We start from the raw sequence: 18,578 nt of genomic DNA, 5'->3' as shown, positions 1-18,578 counted from the left end.
GAGCATGTGAAGTAATATTATTAAAATGAAGTTGACTGAAGAGAAACGCTATTGGAATTTTTGCTTGCTGTTGTTTCTTGCCGAGGTGAGACTCAATGTGTTGGGAATGTGCATAAAGTAAGCAGTACGCGTGTTGCTGAGTTCGACCTCCTCTCGGAGAACCTCGATAGTGGATGTTTAACTTGTGCTTACTCACTTTGATTTTCATTTAAACACTTTCTTTATCACATTGTGTCCTAAATGTGATATCTCGATGTAAATTCTGTAAAAACGGATTTTTTAATACCTTCTTCCCCCTTTCACATACATTCTATTTTGAAACTCGCCCCAGTCCTCTCTCAAAAATCGGAGAAAATGGGTTTGGTGCGCACTTTCTGCAGCTCTACCGCAAAAACGAGTACGGTGACCCCCATTTTTTATTTCATGATTTTAATAAGGACAGTGCTTCCTTTCGATGAGAAAAAAACTGGCACAAATCTATGTTCAGTTTTTTGGCAATTTTACTAAATTGTACGGATTGAGCCATCACGGGTCGAAAAGCGCGCGTCCAATTTAATTCTACTTTGGAGCGTAAAGTAAAAACAAGGGCATTAAAAGGCATTTTTCTGGTACGTAAGTGGATAAACAATACATTAAAGTCAAATTCTGTGTGATGTCACATGCACCATCGAAAAAATCTCTCCTTTTTGTCTAGTTTTGCGCTGCCCGCGGTTTTTGTAAAAGGGTCCTAAATAGCCGTATTTGTCAGCATTGTGACGTCAAAACGAGCACGGTGACCCCCACTTTTTATTACTTTTTTATCATCTTCTTGACTTGTTACATCAGTGTACCAAGTTTTAGCTAAAATCTATGTTAGGTTCTTTTACTATGGAATCACCTTAAGACTACATTCATTCCACCCAAAATTAAAAAAACGATCTGTCATTCGGCAAAAATCTCTCTCTGGTAAGTATATAAGAGGAAAACAGTGACGATATATAAGTAATATGTGTAAAACTTTCATATAAGAAAAGAACGGAATTTTGATTTGTTTAAACATCAGGCTCATGTCGTCAGCTTTGGTGGAGAGCTGATCTCCTATGCATGACTTCAACGATAACCAAATTTAGAAGACCGGAAACCAAAACTCTACATGTTTTTAAAGGGAACAGACGGCAACTTGTTGATGCTTGAAATATCTATAAGTCGTAACTTAATTACCTTTTTTGAAGTAGATCGGCCTCTTTTTCCTTTATTACAGAGTGAACCCATGGCCCGCCAAGGAGAGGAGGATGTTTGCAAAGGAAGGCGAAAAAGAGTCTATGTTTAATCACTAAGCTGTAATAATCTGTTCATGTTGTCCTTCAGCAGCATAATTAAAAATATATAAAACTGTTCTAGTGAGGCATTAAACTGCTGTTTAAAAAGTAAAAACTAAAATCCAAGCTTTCACTCACTAGAACAGTTTTACTAAGCTGTAAAAATACATAAATAAATCTGGAAACTGAGTCTAAACCAAAACAATGCACTGGTTGGAGAGATAACGTGGAGCTACAGAATACCTTGGGCGCTATACGCTAAGTCATATTTCCTTCTAAAGTTTAAAACCAGATATCTAGCCACTTTGAAAACAAACCAGTTGACTTCAGATACTTATGCTTTATTAATAGCAAAAAACTTAGCCAATCAGTTCTATTTAAAAAAATATAAAATGATAAAAGGGGAAAATAAGAATAGAAATAACAAAAACGTTGTGAGGTTAGGGTGATTAGACAGATTCAGATTTACTTATTTAAAAGTGTCCTTGCAGACTTAATTTTACATCGAATTTTTGTGATTTCTTTTTCAAAAAATAATGATTTCTATAGAGACACAGGAGCCTATAACCGATTAGTATCCACCTTCTTAATTTCGGTCAAAGCGTGTTAGATTTTCAGGCTATTTTTTATTCATCTTTCGCTATAAAATACTCTGACCAAATCAGAGCAAAGACGGATTTCAACAACGGTGGATGAGATCAAACATGAGTGAAGTGAAAGGAGTTTGCAGGTTGAAAGTCCCAGGAAGTAAGAACCAAGGAAGCTCTATTTAGGGGATCAACTGCCAAGAGAAACCTAAGTATAGTCGATGATGGCCGGCTTCAACATCATGGACACCAGACAAACAGTAACATATTTTAAAAAGTAGTAACAAAAGCATGACTAAAACCTTGAGACGAAAGACTATGTGATGAAAAGTTAGTAAAAAGAGCTAAATGGAAGTGGAGAAATCATTGAATATCCTGGCCATCGAGAAATGATAGTAACTTGTTCAGATCTGGGCAGCTTGTTACCATATCTTGATACTTGTGCAAGACCTAAGGGAACATGAAAAGTTCAGTTATTCTTTGAACCCTGACGACGTTCTTATATCATTCTTGTACTGTATTGCTTGTTATTTTTAGTGTTTTAAAGGAGCCATGTCAATATTTCAGCATCATTTTCAAAACCATTAAACTTAATTTTTTGTCAGAAAACGGAAAAATAATGTTCATGCCTGGTCAATTGGAGGAATAATAGGACTAAGACCGAGGAAAACGCTGGCAAAACGCCGTCAAAGGTGGGTGGAGAGAATTTTAAGCCTCTTTCCCACGCCGTCAATGTTTTCTGACTCGCTCTTATCAGACAAGGTACTGAAGGGTTTACAGCCTGTGCAGGTAACTACAATTTGTAGGTACTTTTAAAAGTCTAATGGTAGGCAAGGCAGAGTGCTTGAAGTTACGTAATGTGTCTGAGGGCACTACTCCGATCATGGGAGTGAGTTCCAATTTCTTATTCTTATTAACTCTCATTTAAAAGCTGAAACATTTGCTTGTACATGTAAATAGATGGTGATAAGTGAGTTAGTGGCGACAGAAGAAAGAAACGTCGTCTAGCGACGTCTTTTGGTGACTAGAACGAATTAGGCAAACCTCCTGCAGCATCGTGTTTTTTGTACATCTGATAAGATAAGAATAGAATAACAAACTACAACTTACGAGTCGAATCTTTTCTAGCACGCCATCTAGGCGGTAGATCTCCGCTTCAGCCTTCTCAATGTTGCCTTCAAGGACTCGTATCTGTAGAAAATATGATATGCGCATATTAGGTTACAGCTGAAATTACATTACATCATGGAAGTTGTGTACTACTGCCGGAAAAAAAAAACAAAAAAAAACGAAGAAACAATAGAAAAACCGAGGATTGCCTTTACTTAGGAAGGGTTTCAACCTGGCGATAGTTGTTTCCAGCCCTTTCAAAAGCATTAAAAGATGGTGAACTCCCTAAAACGGACACTTAGAGTTGGTCCTTGCCATACTCAACTTATTTTCTTTTACTCTCTATAAGGCGGAGACTTCCTTAACGGACACCTACGAGTTGGACCCCGATGTTCGCCAGTCATTTTCTTTTACTCTTATATAAGACGGGCATTTCTGTAAGTGACGAAACTCATGGTCTCCGACACGGCGTCCTTCTTAGAGAAAGTTCACTGTTCTACGCCTGTGCATGAGTTGTGACTTCAACTTAAACAATTTTGTGCCAACTTTACGTTACCAGATGTATGACAGTCGGTGCTGCAGTTCTCTCTCACTCAGACTCGTTTTTCTCCAATATGTCAACAGAACTTGGCGGAAGAAGAAATAAATAGGGGGCAGGGGACGGGAGATGGTCAGACGTGTTACCTTTGTATTTGTTCTGTACTTGTATTCTGACATATAGTCTTCAGTCTGCATACGATAGTTTACAGACTTCTCTTTCAGCGTTTGTATCTACAAGCAGGGAAACAAATTTTCACAACTGAATTCACCTCATATCGTAGTCACAAAATGAAATAGTTTCTGGTTTTCGCCCTTCATAAAAGTACCTTTGGGGAGCAAGGGATGGCTCAGTGGTGAGAGCGGAGCGCTCGCCTCCCACCAATGTGGCCCGGGTTCAAATCCCGACGTCGACGCCATATGTGGGTTAAGTTTGTTGTTGGTTCTCTCCTTTGCTCCGGAAGGTTTTTCTCCGGGTATTCCGGTTTTCCCCTCTCCTCAAAAACCAACATTTCCAAATTCCAATTCGACCAGGAATCAGGTAGCCGAAGAACCACTTTGTGGATGTGCAACCTCCAAATCATTACTCATTTATTAATTTTTATTTATTTAGCCTTTCAATGCCGTTATGGGATCGTAATAAAAATATGTATTGCTAATGGAAAGGGTGAATACAATTCCCACCCAAAGACTCTCAATTTGGATGCTAAAGGACTCAGTGAGGACTAGTTCGGAGAGGCATGAGATGCTTCGGAAACTCATACACACTGAACTATCGCCATACCCACACATAAGCTCTAATTCTTTTCACCAAGTGTAATTTGGGTATGAAAGACTCATGTTTGACGGTTGTTAGTGCCCTAAAGAGTTGAGTGGCACTGACTTTGGGGATTATGAAGATGAGTGAACACTGAGTTTGGGGCGAGGAAAGAGACCACCTGACCTTTACGGACAAAGAACAAAGCGGGTAGGACGAGTTCCGATGGGCCGTACTCCAATTTAAGAATAAAAATCAACTAAAGCTAACTATAGAAATATTGCCTCCATTATAAAATCCGCAATCCCATGTAGGAAGCATTCCAACAGCGTCAGAATTCCAATCGTCACAGTTTTTCTGCCCAGAGTTTACTAAAAGAAGCTCCGCCTTAAACGGTAGTTTGTTTTCGGTTTTACTAAATCAACAGCACGTTCAAAGAAATGAATGTACATTACCTTCTTCTCCAAATTGAATTTTTCCTCCAACATCGTCCCAAGAAGGTTTTGTCTGCTGTTAACGTCAGGCTGGGTTTGTGAAAGGTCATCAAGCTTGGCCAGACTTTCTTTCAACTGCTGCGACAAACTCTCATTTTCAACTTCCACTGCCTTGATGTCTTTAGTAAGGCGCCGAAGATCTTCAGTGAGCTCCTGATGCCAAAACAAAACATGCTTAACGGATTCTTTTGGCAGAATAAAACTACAGTGTTTGGCATGTCTGCGGCAAGGAGAAGAATCTTTTCTTCCCATTTATAGTGCAGAGACTCTTTTTAGAGGATCTGCAGAGTACTAAAATAACCAAGCTAAAAAAGACTTGTAAGAACAAAGACATACAAAGAAAGCATTCAAGATAAGTCTTGCATTGTGTTTTAAATAAACAGTGTAGCCAACTATACGCATTGGCATCGAGGATCTACAATAAACCCAACTGTGTCCCTAACGTTAGAGTAACGTTAACGTTAGAGTAACTCGCCCTATCTTCGATATATCCCTCCACAAGCTAAACTTAAATGTACCGCTAATGACAGTCATGAGAATAGTGATGGTAATTATCGGTAAAACTATCGATCTGTCCATGTATGGCCCTCTCTCCTCCGCTGAGGCCTATTTAGGGAGTTTTAGCATCGTCGACGGTGACGGTAGCGAAAACGTCACTCTTAAAACGAATTAGCGTTTTTTCAAACTTTGTCGCGTTTATTCCAATTCGCTGAAAATGTCTAATGTAGGCAGATTCCCCTGGAGTTGATTTCTTGGGAAAGGCACTCGAGTTTAGAAAGAGAAAGAGAGTTTCGTCGTCGCTTGTTTACGCGTCCTCCATAAAATATAAAATTAGGCATTTTCACGTCGTAGTCGTGCAGAAACGGCAAAGAAATGTACAAAAAAGCGTGATGCACGTGTAAAGTTGTTGTTTTGCTTAATAAACCTATTGCCGTTTTGACGTTCTCGTTGCCGTCGCTGTCAAAACTCCCTTTTGTGTCGTAGGGAGGCTAGGGGGGAGGGAAAAATGAAAGCGTGCGGGCGCGCGCTAACTATTTTTTTTTTAATTAAAGAATACCCAGCGAGAGCCTCTGCGGAACAGAGAGCATAATGGCTAGAATTCTTTTTTTGGGCTTAGTCGATACAAAAAAAAGTTTTTACCGTTACTTTAGCCTGTTGGTCAATCGTTTTCTCGTACTGTTCACTGAGAGATTCGACTTTTCTAAATGTATACTCCAGATTGGTTCGACTCTCCTCAAGCTGTTTCTGAAGAGAAGTTAATTCACTGCTTTTCTTCGACAACTCTCGGCGTAGACTGGTTTCTGATTTTCTGGAGTCTTCAAGTTCTTTCTGGAGATTTTCAAGCGCTGACTTGTGTTCCTTTTCTAATGAACCTCTACCAAAACAAAACAAAACAAAACAAAAAAATAATGGATTAGAATTTAGGAGTTGTGCGCCCAGCGGGTAGTTACTCGAAAAGCCCGGTAACTTTTCGGGTCCGGAAGCAAATTTTGAAATCAAATCCATTTGAATAGTAGCACAGTTTCTGGTTCACTAACTGGTGAATTTTGCTTTGCTAACTGATATTTTCATTGTATCATTTTCAAAATTCATGACACATTGATCTTGAATGCAAACGTGGCAAACGTAAAACAGCTTTTCGGGCCCGACAAGTTATCGGGACTTTCAAGAAACATGCCTCAGGCCCGGCTTGTAACAAATGTTAAAGCGAAACTAGACCATGGCCCAGTTGTTGGAAAGATGGATAACAATATCCACTGGATGAATCTCTATACAGTGGTTAACACAATAGGTTTCCACAATACGTATCCGCTGGATAGTGATTTATCTGGCCCCAGTTGTTCAAAAGGTGGACAGTACTATCCACCGGATAAATCTCTATCCAGTGGATCGTGCAATTGCCTTCCCTAATACTCTTATCCGCTCGATAAGTGACTTATCCGATGGATAGCGCTATCCAGCTTTTGAACAACTGGCGTTATCCAACGTTGAACAACCGGGGCCATGGCAATCAATTTGGGATGGGTAACAAACCTGACAAACGTTCAAGTTCATCAAATTTCTTTAGAAGTTTTCCGGTACGGGGTTTACAAACACAGTCACGGTTGAAGTAATTCATGTAATTAATAAACAAAAGGAAATCATTTTTCACCCTTTCTAGGGCAATGCCGATGGCTTGTTTTCAATGCAAACTTGAAAAGGTTAGAAAGTATATCAGTAGAAGGAGAAGTTCTTATCATAAGACAGAAACACACGAAATGAACGTCATTAATATGAGTTAATCATCAAACCTTTCTTCCTGCAGACTTTTGATCGTATTCTGCGCCTGGACAGGGGCGACCTGGTCACTAGCTATCTTCGCCAACTGTAGTAAGGCTTGCTTAATTTCTAAGGCCTGATCGGCCAAAGTCGGTAGTTTTTCTTCATCTTTCGAAGTCAGTCGAGAGCTGTCGAGTTCACCTTCGGAAATCGGTCGTGAGCTTTCGAATTCATCTTCGCTTCTTTCAAAAATGGGGCTTAATTTCACGCAAGGTCGGCGCGCCTGAGACATAAACAAATGAATCAACGTTAGTTCCCTGCTATCAAAAATCAAGAATATTAATTTTCACTCATTGTTTTGATCTGAATAACGTGGCTACCAATCATTTGTGTGAGGTTAATGTCAGAGAGACTGTTTAGCAAAGACAACGCACAGCCTCAAACGCCAACTCGAAAGAGCATGGAAAGGACTGAACGCGACTTCCGGTGCCGAATTTGGCGCCCTGCCACCGGTCGAGCAGATTTTTTGGCCTGCGCTCGCCATCGTCACTGTCAACGCCTTTTCTTTGCTAATTCTGCGTGTTACTCTTGACGACGTGCCGAACCATGGCCAGAGAGAGATCAGGGAATTTTTTACGTAATCATTCGTAAACATGTTACATTTGGCATAGAAAAGTAATCATGCCTTTCTGGCTGCTATAGGTTTTTTGTACAGAAAGATAACAAAGAATGAGCTAAACATTTTCATGCAATCATGCTACTCACGGGCTGTAGGTTGCTCTCCCTCACGGCTGTCGCTTCTAGAACGCTCTGTACTAGAGACTTAAGAGGCATGATGTGGTTGCTCTCGTCACTTCCGGGGCTTTCCTTGTCAGATACATCGGCGTTGGCACCACTATCCTCATCAACCTGAAAGTCATTTTTAGCTACATAAGTGTGGAAAAAACTTAACCGCGTTAGCTTTCTATTTGTCATGGTTATATTACAGGTAAGCTTGCTCCAGACTTCAAGATAGTAATGTGCAGATCGTGAAAACTGACGCTATAGCGCTCGAAGACGTCGGACGTGCCTCGAGGAGCTCCGCAAGCTTTCTAATAATTTGTTAACTCTAAGTGTATGACTGACTGTTCAGGCTAATTGCAGTTAGTTCTCAGGTTTTCTCAGGTTCTCTGACCCCGGTAAACTAGGCTAGGATGAATACTAGTTTAACCTGAGAACCAATTTAATGTAGAACAGCTAAGCCTCACGCCATGTTCTTAAACAATCATGAGTAAGGGTGGATTTCTGATGTCTTGTAATTTTCACGCGCGTACGCGCGTAAATGAAATAAGGTGGACTTCCACTGTCGCGTAATTTTTACGTGAGTACGCACGTATTTTAAACCTCGCTCAACTTTTACGTTTACGCACGGCGTCCTATACATCGCCTCTATTTCTTACGCACGTAAAAATTACGCGACGGTGGAAATCTACCCATAGAGGCAATGTATGGGAGGTCCCGCGCAAACGTAAAAGTTGATCATCGCTCAATTTTCACTTTTACGCGCAGCCACTCCTTCACTGATTGCCTCTTATATACGCGCGTAAAATTAACTAGCGTAGGTAGGTGAAAATTGCGCGACAGCGGATATCCGTCCCTACATTTTTGTAACCAGTCTTCACTTGTTCGCATGCTTCGCAAGTGTTTCCGCGTCCGCGCCTAGTACAAGTATTTGCTTGAGTCTCGAGATGTGATTGGCTTATTTGATTGTCTGTATTCGCTCTGGTTTTGTGACAATCAAGTGAAAGGTGCCCCAAAAATAGTAATTTGTGTTTAGTTGCTTTTCCAGTAATTAAACGCGAAGCGCAAGCAATGTATTATAGGCAACATTGAACATATTATTCGATTTTTTCAGGGTTAGCTTAGAGAGCGAAGTATAGAAGTAATCAAATCACCCAGTGGGATTTGATGACTTTGTAACCTGTCCCGGGCTCTCAGATCATGGGGGTGACGTGTAAGTAAAAGGCACGCGAAAATATGAGCGCGTGATTTGTTTGCGCTTTTTCAATTTCGCGGACCCGACTAAGCCTGGAACAGGCTAATTTGATTGTAGCTAGTGTGATGTAACTTTCCCCTGTACCTCCTGTGAACATTCCTTGCTTAAGTTACAAAGCCAGTCGTTAACGAGCTCCCAGATCTCATTCAACTCCTTTGAGGTTTCCGCTATAACTGCCTCTTGCTGCAAAACAATCCAGTGAGCCTGTGACTGAGTAGCGTCCAGTTCTTCTTGTTTATCTTGCAAAAGGCCTCTGAATATAAATAACGGTAACTTAGAAAAGCTAACCAGCGTGGCAGGCGCCGGTCAGTTAGCCTGCGTAGCGTGGCGGTTTTGTCGTGCGTACTACTGGGCCGAGCGGCGAAGTCGCAAAAGCGCCCGCAAATAAGCGGCAAAGTTTCTCGTTGCTCTCGTCCTAATCTCCTCGCAGTTTCACTGCCCCCACCTTGGCTTGTTTGCGCGCCCGACCAAAACTGCCATGCTACCCAGCTACCAGTTAGCTTGCAGAGCGCGCAGGGGGAACACGTGCACGCGACCCCTTTCTCCTCCTCGCAGTTTCACTTCCCCTACCTTGGCTTGTTTGCGCACCCGACCAAAACCGCCATGCTACGCAGGCTACCAGTTAGTTTATAGAGCGCACGGGGGAACACGTGCACGCGACCCCTTTCTACCTTCTCCCTAACCGGTACCTGGCTATGAAAAGGTTGCATGTGGTATAGATGGTAAAGTTTCTATTCTGTTAGCACAGCTCGATCGTTTTAAAAGCAAAGAATTCAGTATTGAAGCCCTAATGATTTAAAACTGAATCCCCAGTGTATTAAATTACAAGTCCATATTCTTTCAAAGCAAGGCTTTTTTAATCGTGGATGATATAAAAAAAAGATGTGCAGCAGTCGTTCTTTTACTCAGAAGATGACTTAATTGATCGAAACAGTTCAATTCTTTCTTTTCACTTAGTACTTAATACTTAACTAAATTTCCAATCAAAGGGTTCCATTCGTCACTTTTACACTTAATGCGCTATTTTGCGAGTGGACTTACTACTGCGCTAGCACAAAGTAAACTAACCAAGGCTGTGCTCTCAGGAAAATTGAAGGGAGCCCAGTGCTCTGAAACTGTAAAATCTAGGGCGCCTGGCATATGATTTGTATGAAAAATCGGAGTTTTTCTAGTCGCCCAAGGGCAAAAGTTAGGCACCAGAGGCCACCGGGCTCTGCTAGAGCACAGCCCTGCTAACCCAACAATGTCCAACAAAAATGCCTTGACGGTTCGAGATTTTGTTTTGAAACGGTTTTGTTATCAATCAACCGTCACATCCTCGTGCTCCTGACGTAGTTTTTCGGGTATGGTTCCGGGACTTTCAAAACAAAAAACAATGTATAGTACGCTATAGATCAGCACCGTAGTACAGTCGCATGTGGAAACCATCACGTGACTAGTTTTGTAACTACCTTGAGTGTTTCATTTCTTCTGCAAGTTCTTCATATTTTGCAGACTTCTCCCTTAAAGATGCATCTAATTCTGACCTCTCCAGTTTACTCTGTTTTAACTAAAACACCAAACAAGGTAAACGTAAGGATATTTGTCAGGAATGGAGAATAAACAGTTTACTTTGTAGCCTGGTTCCAGGCGTTCAGATAATGGAGTGAGGCGCGAAGTCAGAGCGACAATGAAAAATAAAACGAATATACTTACAAAGAAACTGTTTTCGCGGTTTATCACACGTTTTCTCTTGCACTGCCTACGCTTAAGTCGTTGCCATGTTTTAAGGTCCGTATTGGATACACTTGATCTCGACATGAACAATTTGAAAACACACTAAAGAAGCTTACGTAGCCTGCGAATACAGCCGTCTCTCCTCCCTCCACGTCGCTAGGGACGTTTCGCAGGAGAGACGTCCTTATGGGGCGGGGATGAAAGAGAGACGGCTGGTTTCGCATGCTAGAGCGGCTTAGGTTACCTGGTCTTCCATTTCACAAAGTGTTTTCTCAAGGTTCCTTCTTTCCTCTTCAGTAAATTCATCCACTTCTCGTTGCTGAGATTGTATGTACTAAAGACAACAGAACGAATGCCTATTTGATCAGACTTCATCAAGAAAAAAGAATGCTTAACGTGCTGCATTATTTGGGGATACTAGTTTTAATTTAAGTGCATTTACCATAAACGCTATTTTCAATTTGAGAATAGGTACTCAAGGGAATTTCTGTGGATATAGCCTGCCTAGCAAGCGCTTGAAAGTAATAAGGGAGCGAGAAAAGCATATTACTTTTAAGCGCATGTTGCACAGGCTACTATGGATACAACGGAATTTTTAAGAAATGCGGGCTATGAAAAGTTGTTCTTTACCAAACAAATACGATAGAGTATCCCTTTGGTGTGCAAATCTGTGAGGTATAGTTTAGTAACCAAGAGAGCAGGTGGTTAATCTTGAAACAGTGCCTTCGGTATCCCATTGCTGTCGTCTATTTTTCCCCTCCGCGCGTGCCCGAATTCCCCCTTCCCCTTTCTCTATTAACAACTGCCACAGAGGCTAGCTACGTCACAAAAAACATGACCTAGTTTGACAACAGACAATGTATGCTTTGTTTTCAAAGGAGAAAAACACTTTCCCCTTCCCGCTCTAAAATCTCCTCTCTCTCCTAATCCCTAACGAAGGCCTGATACTCAGACTACGCTTTTTAAAGCGATCTATATAGCCCATGATCAGGCTTTCTTGTGGGGTATAGGACGCCTCTCTCCCCCGGGGGCTGGTTAACAGGCGGGGCTATGTTACATACCTCCATTTGTTCTAGAGCGTTCGAGAGCTTCACCTTCAAGTCATGTATTTCACGTTGTTGTCCGTCGATTAAGTTATCCTGCCTTGAGATTTCCATCTTATGAATGTCAAGTTCCGATGCTAAAAAGTCATTTTGTTCGACCAACCTCTCACGCTGCTCTGTCGTTGCCACTTCGATCTCTCTAGAAATTGGACAAAAAAATCGTTTACTTCTTTACTCAGTTCGCAGTCAAAGGGAAGGGGATAAAATACACCACAAAACTAAAGAAAGGGCCTCTTAGTTAGGGGGGAGGGGGGGAGGGGGGGGGGGGATAAATAGCCACGTTAATTTTCAAAATTCTCTTTCTTGCCCTATAGATTTTTTTCTTTTCCGTCACCAGTCCTTAAGAGAAACAAGTATGACATTTTACGTTGTGGACGTTGCTGAGTTTTACATGGAAGGACACATTGCCGCGCCCTTCATACTTCACTCAAAGATCCTTTATGGTCAAACAGCAGGGCTAACGAACTTTTGTATTTGGTAAAAGTGCATGGTGCTACTAAAAATAACAGAACTTGCAGGTGTTTTGGAGAACTTTTGGACCACTCTTTACGCAGAACAAATTTATAATTAAGTGAGCAAGGTATTAGTAAGGTATGTACAGAACTTTTTCAACGTTAAAGACATCCACTGGTTAAAAGGAATTTTGACTATTAAAAGAAAATTACCATGAAGTTATATTTTTTGTAAATTTTTTAAAGCCGAAAACAAATATACAGTAGAAGCTCTCCTAACCATCACATGGGACACTCCCGTAAGCGGACAGCTCTACTTACTGCCACCTTCACAAAACCTCGGTTTTCTCAACACCAATTAGTACAAACTCAGTATTTTTACATTCCCGTAAGGTAAGCGACAAGCACCAGTTATGGACACAGCCATTTTCGCGTGCCGAGGGTGTCTGCTCACGAGAGCTTCCACTCTTTGTAATATATATTGCTGACCTTGACGTTTTTAATTGACTTTCCAAATCCACGACACGTTTTCTGCTGTCTTCCAGATGCTGGGAGTTCGACTCTAAACACAAGCGTAGCTCATCGATCTGATGATGCAAAATACTAACTGTTATATAATAATGCAAGATCTCTTCTGCATGGATCTCTCTAGACGAGGCATCCAAAACACAAGAGCAGGGTTGTCATTAAGATTTCGAGTTGCGGGGTAAATACAACAAGTAGGTGGGGAATCAAACACCTAGGGATTTCTTTTGGTTCTAATTTCAGGGCTGTACTCTAGCAGAGCCCGATGGCCCATGGCACCCAATTTCTGCTCTTGGGCGACTAGAAAATCTTACAAATCATATGCTGGGCACCCTAGATGTTACAGGTTCAGAGCTCTGGGCTCTCTTCAATTTTTCTTAGAGCACAGCCTTGAATTTTCTTTTATTTTCCATTAAAAGTAGCCCGGGGCCACACTCATGGTAGCCGGGGGAAATCCCCGGCCCCTGGCTCTTAATGACAGCCCTGCGAGAGACAAGCAAGATACATTGCATAATCCTTATCATATAAATTCAAACAGTTCAAAGCTGTGTTGTTTCATAGTTAGTATGATAAGTACAGCGCACTGAATAGATTTAAGTCAACTCTCTCCAGGCTAAGTGTCCTTTAAGAGAGAGAATCAACTTTATACCATTAAACCACTCAGTGAGTATATGAGGAGTGAGTATATACCGTATTTCCTTGAATAATAGTCATCCCTCAATTAATCAACTCCCTCGAATAATCACCCCCCTTTACAGAAATGTTTAAAATAATCGCCTCACTCGAATAATTGCGCCCCCCTCCCCTCACCCCTATTTTTTTTAGGTTACCTGCTAGGGATACCCAATGTGGTACACCTGTTAATTGCAGGGTTAAAGCTAAAGTGGAGTCTGATCCAGCAAAACTGATCAGTGACGATCCAAGCTCTGATGGTGAAGACATTGACATTAAAAAGTGATCAAGGAACCAAATTTGGAACACCTAAAATGTCAATGTTCATTTTATTTGATTTGATGTGATTATTTTTTTGATTTAATGGGAAAATAGACCAAAATATTTAAAGCGCAACTTCTAGTGAGCAATATTTGAAATAATTGCCCCCGGCTATTATTCGAGGAAATACGGTAATACTCATTTAATTCAAGAGAGCAAGTGACCTGATACTGGAGTCCTGCTTCATTTTCTCTGCTGATAGCCAAGTAATTCTCTGCTTCTAGGGCTGCATTCTGTTCAAAAGAAAAACATGGAATAAGACAAAAGAAAGTCAATATTGCATTCCCAAGTGAAGAGTGGCACAGTGAAGTCCCGGGCTTCTAGACCAGAGGTAGTTTGTGATCCAATTTTTAAATTCATGTTACTTTTTCAAGAAAAAATGAAATTTCAGCAAGCCAATTCTATTACATCTATAAAAACATTACTAAGCCATCAGCATTATCATGCACGGCTTGTAGGCGGCATGGAATTCACGGAATGGGAGTGAAGTCTTTAATAGACTGATATAAATACGATAATGCATGATGTAAGTGTACTTGAATGACATTAGTACAAGTTTAAGAAGTACCTTACAACACCAAGATCCTGTTAAAAATTGTCATACATTCTAGAGTGTACCAAGGATATTTTCCACCAGTGTTTATACATGTGCACCCATGGGCAAATTTTAGCTATATTACTTCATCAAATTTCTGATCCGAGCTGTGGACCAAGTGCTCAGTCATTCATCTCACCTCTAATCTATCTACCAATCCTTTCAGTGTTGTGCAATGAGCTCTGTTTCTTTGAACTTCCTCATCCTTGTCCTCAACAATGCTACACAGTCTCTGAATTTCACAAGCGTTTTTATCTCTTTCATTGGTTACACCCTTTAATCTGTTCTGGAGATCTCTGTACTGCTCAGTAATAGTTTCAAAGTCTTCTATTTGTTTATTTAGTTTGCCAACTTGATCTTTGAGCTCAGCATTCTTTTTACGGCTCTGGAAAAGAACCTCACTAATAGCCTTTGTGTCTTGTTTGCTCTCATATAGTTCTTCCTTAACTACAGGAAGTTCCAGTAAGAGTTCTTGTAACTGTTTGCACTGCTTTTGAAGGTCACAGAGCTCCTTTTGCTTTGATTCTAATTCCTTTTCAAGGACTGTAGCTGCAGTTACTATAGTAGTACTGTTCAATGGCTTGTTATACCTTGCTCGCTCCTGAAAGATGCAATATCACAAACTACATGTAACTTAGAGATGAAGGAGGGAAAAATATGATACAAATTCTAGTTCCTGGTTGTCCTCATAATAACAATCTTGATAAAAAACTATAAGCATTAACAAGTTAATATCTTGCTATTACCTTAAAATTAATACTGTAATGATTTAAAGGCATCTTGCACACAACATGTATGTATTGTACAAGAGCTTTGAAGAGTAAGGCAAAATATTTTGGTTGGATTGACTCTGACTTATGAATATTCATCAAGCTGGTGTCTTTGAACTTTGACACAAGTTATTCAACATGACTGTAGCTACAATGAAAAATAACAATATTATAAAATAAGTATGCATAATAAAAAGCTCAAAAAAAATTTATTTTATTTTATTTACAAAAAATCTGGCTGAAAGTTAACATATGAAAGTTTGCTTGATAATCTAGTAAACCAAGGTTTACAAAAATCAGAATGACAGTAAACCATTTGCAAGAAACTTGCCTTCATTAACAAAGACAACTGCCTTTCAAGTCTCAGTCTTTCTTTATTCATCTGCAGAATAATTGACTCATGACTTTCCATCTTTGGCAAGGAATCCTCTTTTTTGACTCTTGAGTCACTCTGATAGTGAGAGAAAATGAAAAATCTGTTAAAAAATAATGTTTTGGAGACAAAATGCTAATGATCACTTATATATCCAATAATTATATTAAAATGCCTTTATGCTAATTTCTTAAAAATATGGTTTTGAATTTTTAAATGGTGGCTGCAAGGCAGCTGTCATTTTAAAACTAAATCTTTTATGCCCGTTAATATTTAATGAGAAGCCAAAATGAAATAATTTTCAAAAACATCACCATAGGACAGATACAGATCATGACAAAAGTTAGAGAAGCATAATGTACATGTACAGCATAATAAACTGGCCATCATAGGAAGTATCAATTGAATGTTAGCACTTTCAGATTTTTAAACTTTTCATTTCAGCCAAGAATTGAACTATGTAAGAACATACATTCAGTGAAATCTATTTTAGTTGGGGTTCATTGAAAGCATTTAAATGTGTTTGGGGTGAATGCTTTTATGTAAAAATTAAATTCTCAATGAAATAAAAAATCATCAGGTTTAAAATAGCCATAGATAACAATAATAATAACATTACCTTATAATAATAATGATAATAATAATAATAATAATAATAATAATAATAATAATAACAGCAACAATTATAATATTCTTATTCTTTTATCAATTATTAATGAATACAGTGGATCCTTGTCTTATGACCCCTACTTTCCTATGAGCAACTTGTTTTTATGAGACCACGTTATTTTGGATGAAACTTACATGTACAGGAGACAACACTGTTTTTGTTATTCAAATTTGTAACGAGTCAAACAAAGGAATCTTTTGTTTCAAGAACAAATGCCCTTCTGGTTGGCACATTTTTATCAATAGATGACATCAGAGTGAGTATCGCTATAAATACTCAGTTATTTTCTTTTACAAAAATCACATCATTATACCTCGTTTTTAAACTGACTTCTGCTGTATTTTCTAAGTATTGAAGTTGATTTCAAACCTTTTCTACTTCTTTCAAAATTCTTCCCACAACTTTTTCGACAAAATCCTCCACAGACACTTGGTTGAGCTTTGTAGGAGACAAAACATCCTTCTTAGAACATTTTATTTCTTCATGGACTGGCGAGGGGACCTGCAGTGACTTGATGGCACTGGAAAGCTGATGCAAGCTATTCAAAGAAGTACTGAGACTCTTTGATCTCTGTTTCCGTTTAAACTGTCTTCTTGTCGAAAGGTCTGAATATTGTGATCTTTTTGGAGTACCATTGTTTGCACGACTGTCCAAGACATTCTTGAATGGGTGTCTTGATGGAGTGACCAAAGCTAGCACCTGTGAATCATTTATTTCAGTCAAATTGAAAATGTTGATCCAATGGATTCAGTATAATTGAGTATTTTAAACCAATACTCAAGTTTGGATGGAAATATTAGGGTGTGTTCCATTGGGATGATCCAGATGGGGATCAGTGATCCAAGATCCAAGACACTCGGGGTGCATTCCTTTGGGATTATCTGGATCAGGATCAGTGATCTGAGATCACTAGGATCATGCTGCACCTAATAACCCCGTCAGATGAATACTTGTCCAGAGTGGATTCATCGGTTCATTTCCTGCAACATGATCCGAGTGATCTCGGGTTGCTGATCCTGATCCAGAGCATCCCAAAGGAACGCACCCTCAGATCATAGCAAATCAAAGAAACCAACCAATCACAGAACCGGATCCAGTTCGATCATCCCAAAGGACCTCAAAGGAACGCAACCTTTCGCTTAAACTGTCTCCAAGATGTCAGAATGGTTTATCTATTACAGCGCTCGATTGTATTATATTATTAAGTTATCAAGAAATTAATGTCAACAAGAACATTAAAATTAACTGGGGACAAAAATTATCTCACTGTGCAATCGGTTCGAGCGCGAATCAACGTCAATCAGAAAAACAATCTTTGATTGCAAACTGAACGATGACTGTCATTTGCAAACATCATAAAACAAGATTTTACCTCAACAGGCAGATTTTCCTGGTCTTCTTTCACACTCCTCAGCATTGTTTACGAGATCAGTTGTGTAGGAATAAAAAGATCAACCATTTGTTGTCAAATCGATCGACGGAAAAGTTTGAAAAGGCACGCGTCTACTAACAGAACATCTGATTGGTGAAAAAGATTTTCTGCCAAAAACAATGTCAGCGGTTCTTGAATTACTTCATATAAGATGTACGTAAAGACCCTGATTGTGTTGAAATTGACAGGAATCTTAGGCTGGTACAGTTTGAGAAGGTGGGTTTTTTTAAATGTAAAATGTAATTAATATTGCAATTTAAGATCAGAGCCATAACTGGGGTTACTACGAGAGTTTAACGGGAAGTTTATTTCGTGAATAACAGTTGCAGATTAAAACACCAATACAAGAGACTGAAAAAAAGCATGCAAAAAATTTAAGCTTACAAAGTCAAAGTTTGTTGTGACTGTATTCTTAATAAAATTATGAAGTGCATTTACAACAATTAAATTCATTATAATCATACAATAATAACTTTCTAAGAGATTATCATGAAACACTTCTTAGTTTTAAATGCTAAACAGGGATAATAGACCTATTCGGCTAACTCAATGTTGCACATTATAATTTCTGCAATTTGATTGGCTTAGAGCAGTGGTATTTCAGCTTAATTTGAAATACCTACATGTGAAAATTACAAACCTTTTGCAGGTAGTGGTATAAACCAATAATAGCATAATTTGTACGTGGTATTCAACATAAATACCACTCGTGATATTTCAAAATTGTCTCAAATGGCATGTGAAATTACGTATAACAATTTGGAAATATCACTCGTGGTATTTATGCCAAATATCACTACAAATTATGCTATTACCTATACATATATTCGAATCTAGCAGGGTTAAAATTCTTTGTGTATTGTATTTGCATT

At 39.4% G+C, this 18,578-nt stretch overlaps 1 protein-coding gene across 1 annotated transcript; it reads right to left on the bottom strand.

Annotated features, from left to right (window-relative positions):
* Window positions 1-937: 937 nt before the first annotated feature.
* On the bottom strand, window positions 938-17,800 carry LOC140952835 (uncharacterized). Its single transcript, XM_073402290.1, has 17 exons — window positions 17,647-17,800; window positions 16,644-16,973; window positions 15,545-15,682; window positions 14,601-15,059; window positions 14,031-14,099; window positions 12,838-12,935; window positions 11,855-12,035; window positions 11,038-11,127; window positions 10,529-10,626; window positions 9,162-9,330; window positions 7,808-7,951; window positions 7,075-7,325; window positions 5,924-6,158; window positions 4,745-4,936; window positions 3,680-3,766; window positions 2,996-3,076; window positions 938-2,335 (listed from the first exon to the last, which is right to left on the bottom strand). The coding sequence occupies exons 1-17, from the start codon at window positions 17,689-17,691 to the stop codon at window positions 2,249-2,251; spliced, it is 2,754 nt and encodes a 917-aa protein (XP_073258391.1). The 5' UTR covers window positions 17,692-17,800; the 3' UTR covers window positions 938-2,248.
* Between the last annotated feature and the right edge of the window lie 778 nt (window positions 17,801-18,578).

This window comes from Porites lutea, chromosome 11, assembly GCF_958299795.1.
Source record: "Porites lutea chromosome 11, jaPorLute2.1, whole genome shotgun sequence".
Taxonomy (NCBI): Eukaryota; Metazoa; Cnidaria; class Anthozoa; order Scleractinia; family Poritidae; genus Porites; species Porites lutea.
This window is presented reverse-complemented; position numbering and strand designations above follow the sequence as displayed.

What these genes read in the sequence shown, in the direction of transcription:
- LOC140952835 (XM_073402290.1), bottom strand. Translation starts at nt 17,691, where the DNA reads ATGCTGAGGAGTGTGAAAGAAGACCAGGAAAATCTGCCTGTTGAG. An exon ending in AAAAGTCTGCAGGAAGAAAG is followed by an intron (nt 6,159 to 7,074) that starts GTTTGATGATTA and finishes TTGTTTTGGTAG; the next exon opens with AGGTTCATTAGAAAAGGAAC. An exon ending in AGTACAGAACAAATACAAAG is followed by an intron (nt 3,077 to 3,679) that starts GTAACACGTCTG and finishes TATTTTCTACAG; the next exon opens with ATACGAGTCCTTGAAGGCAA.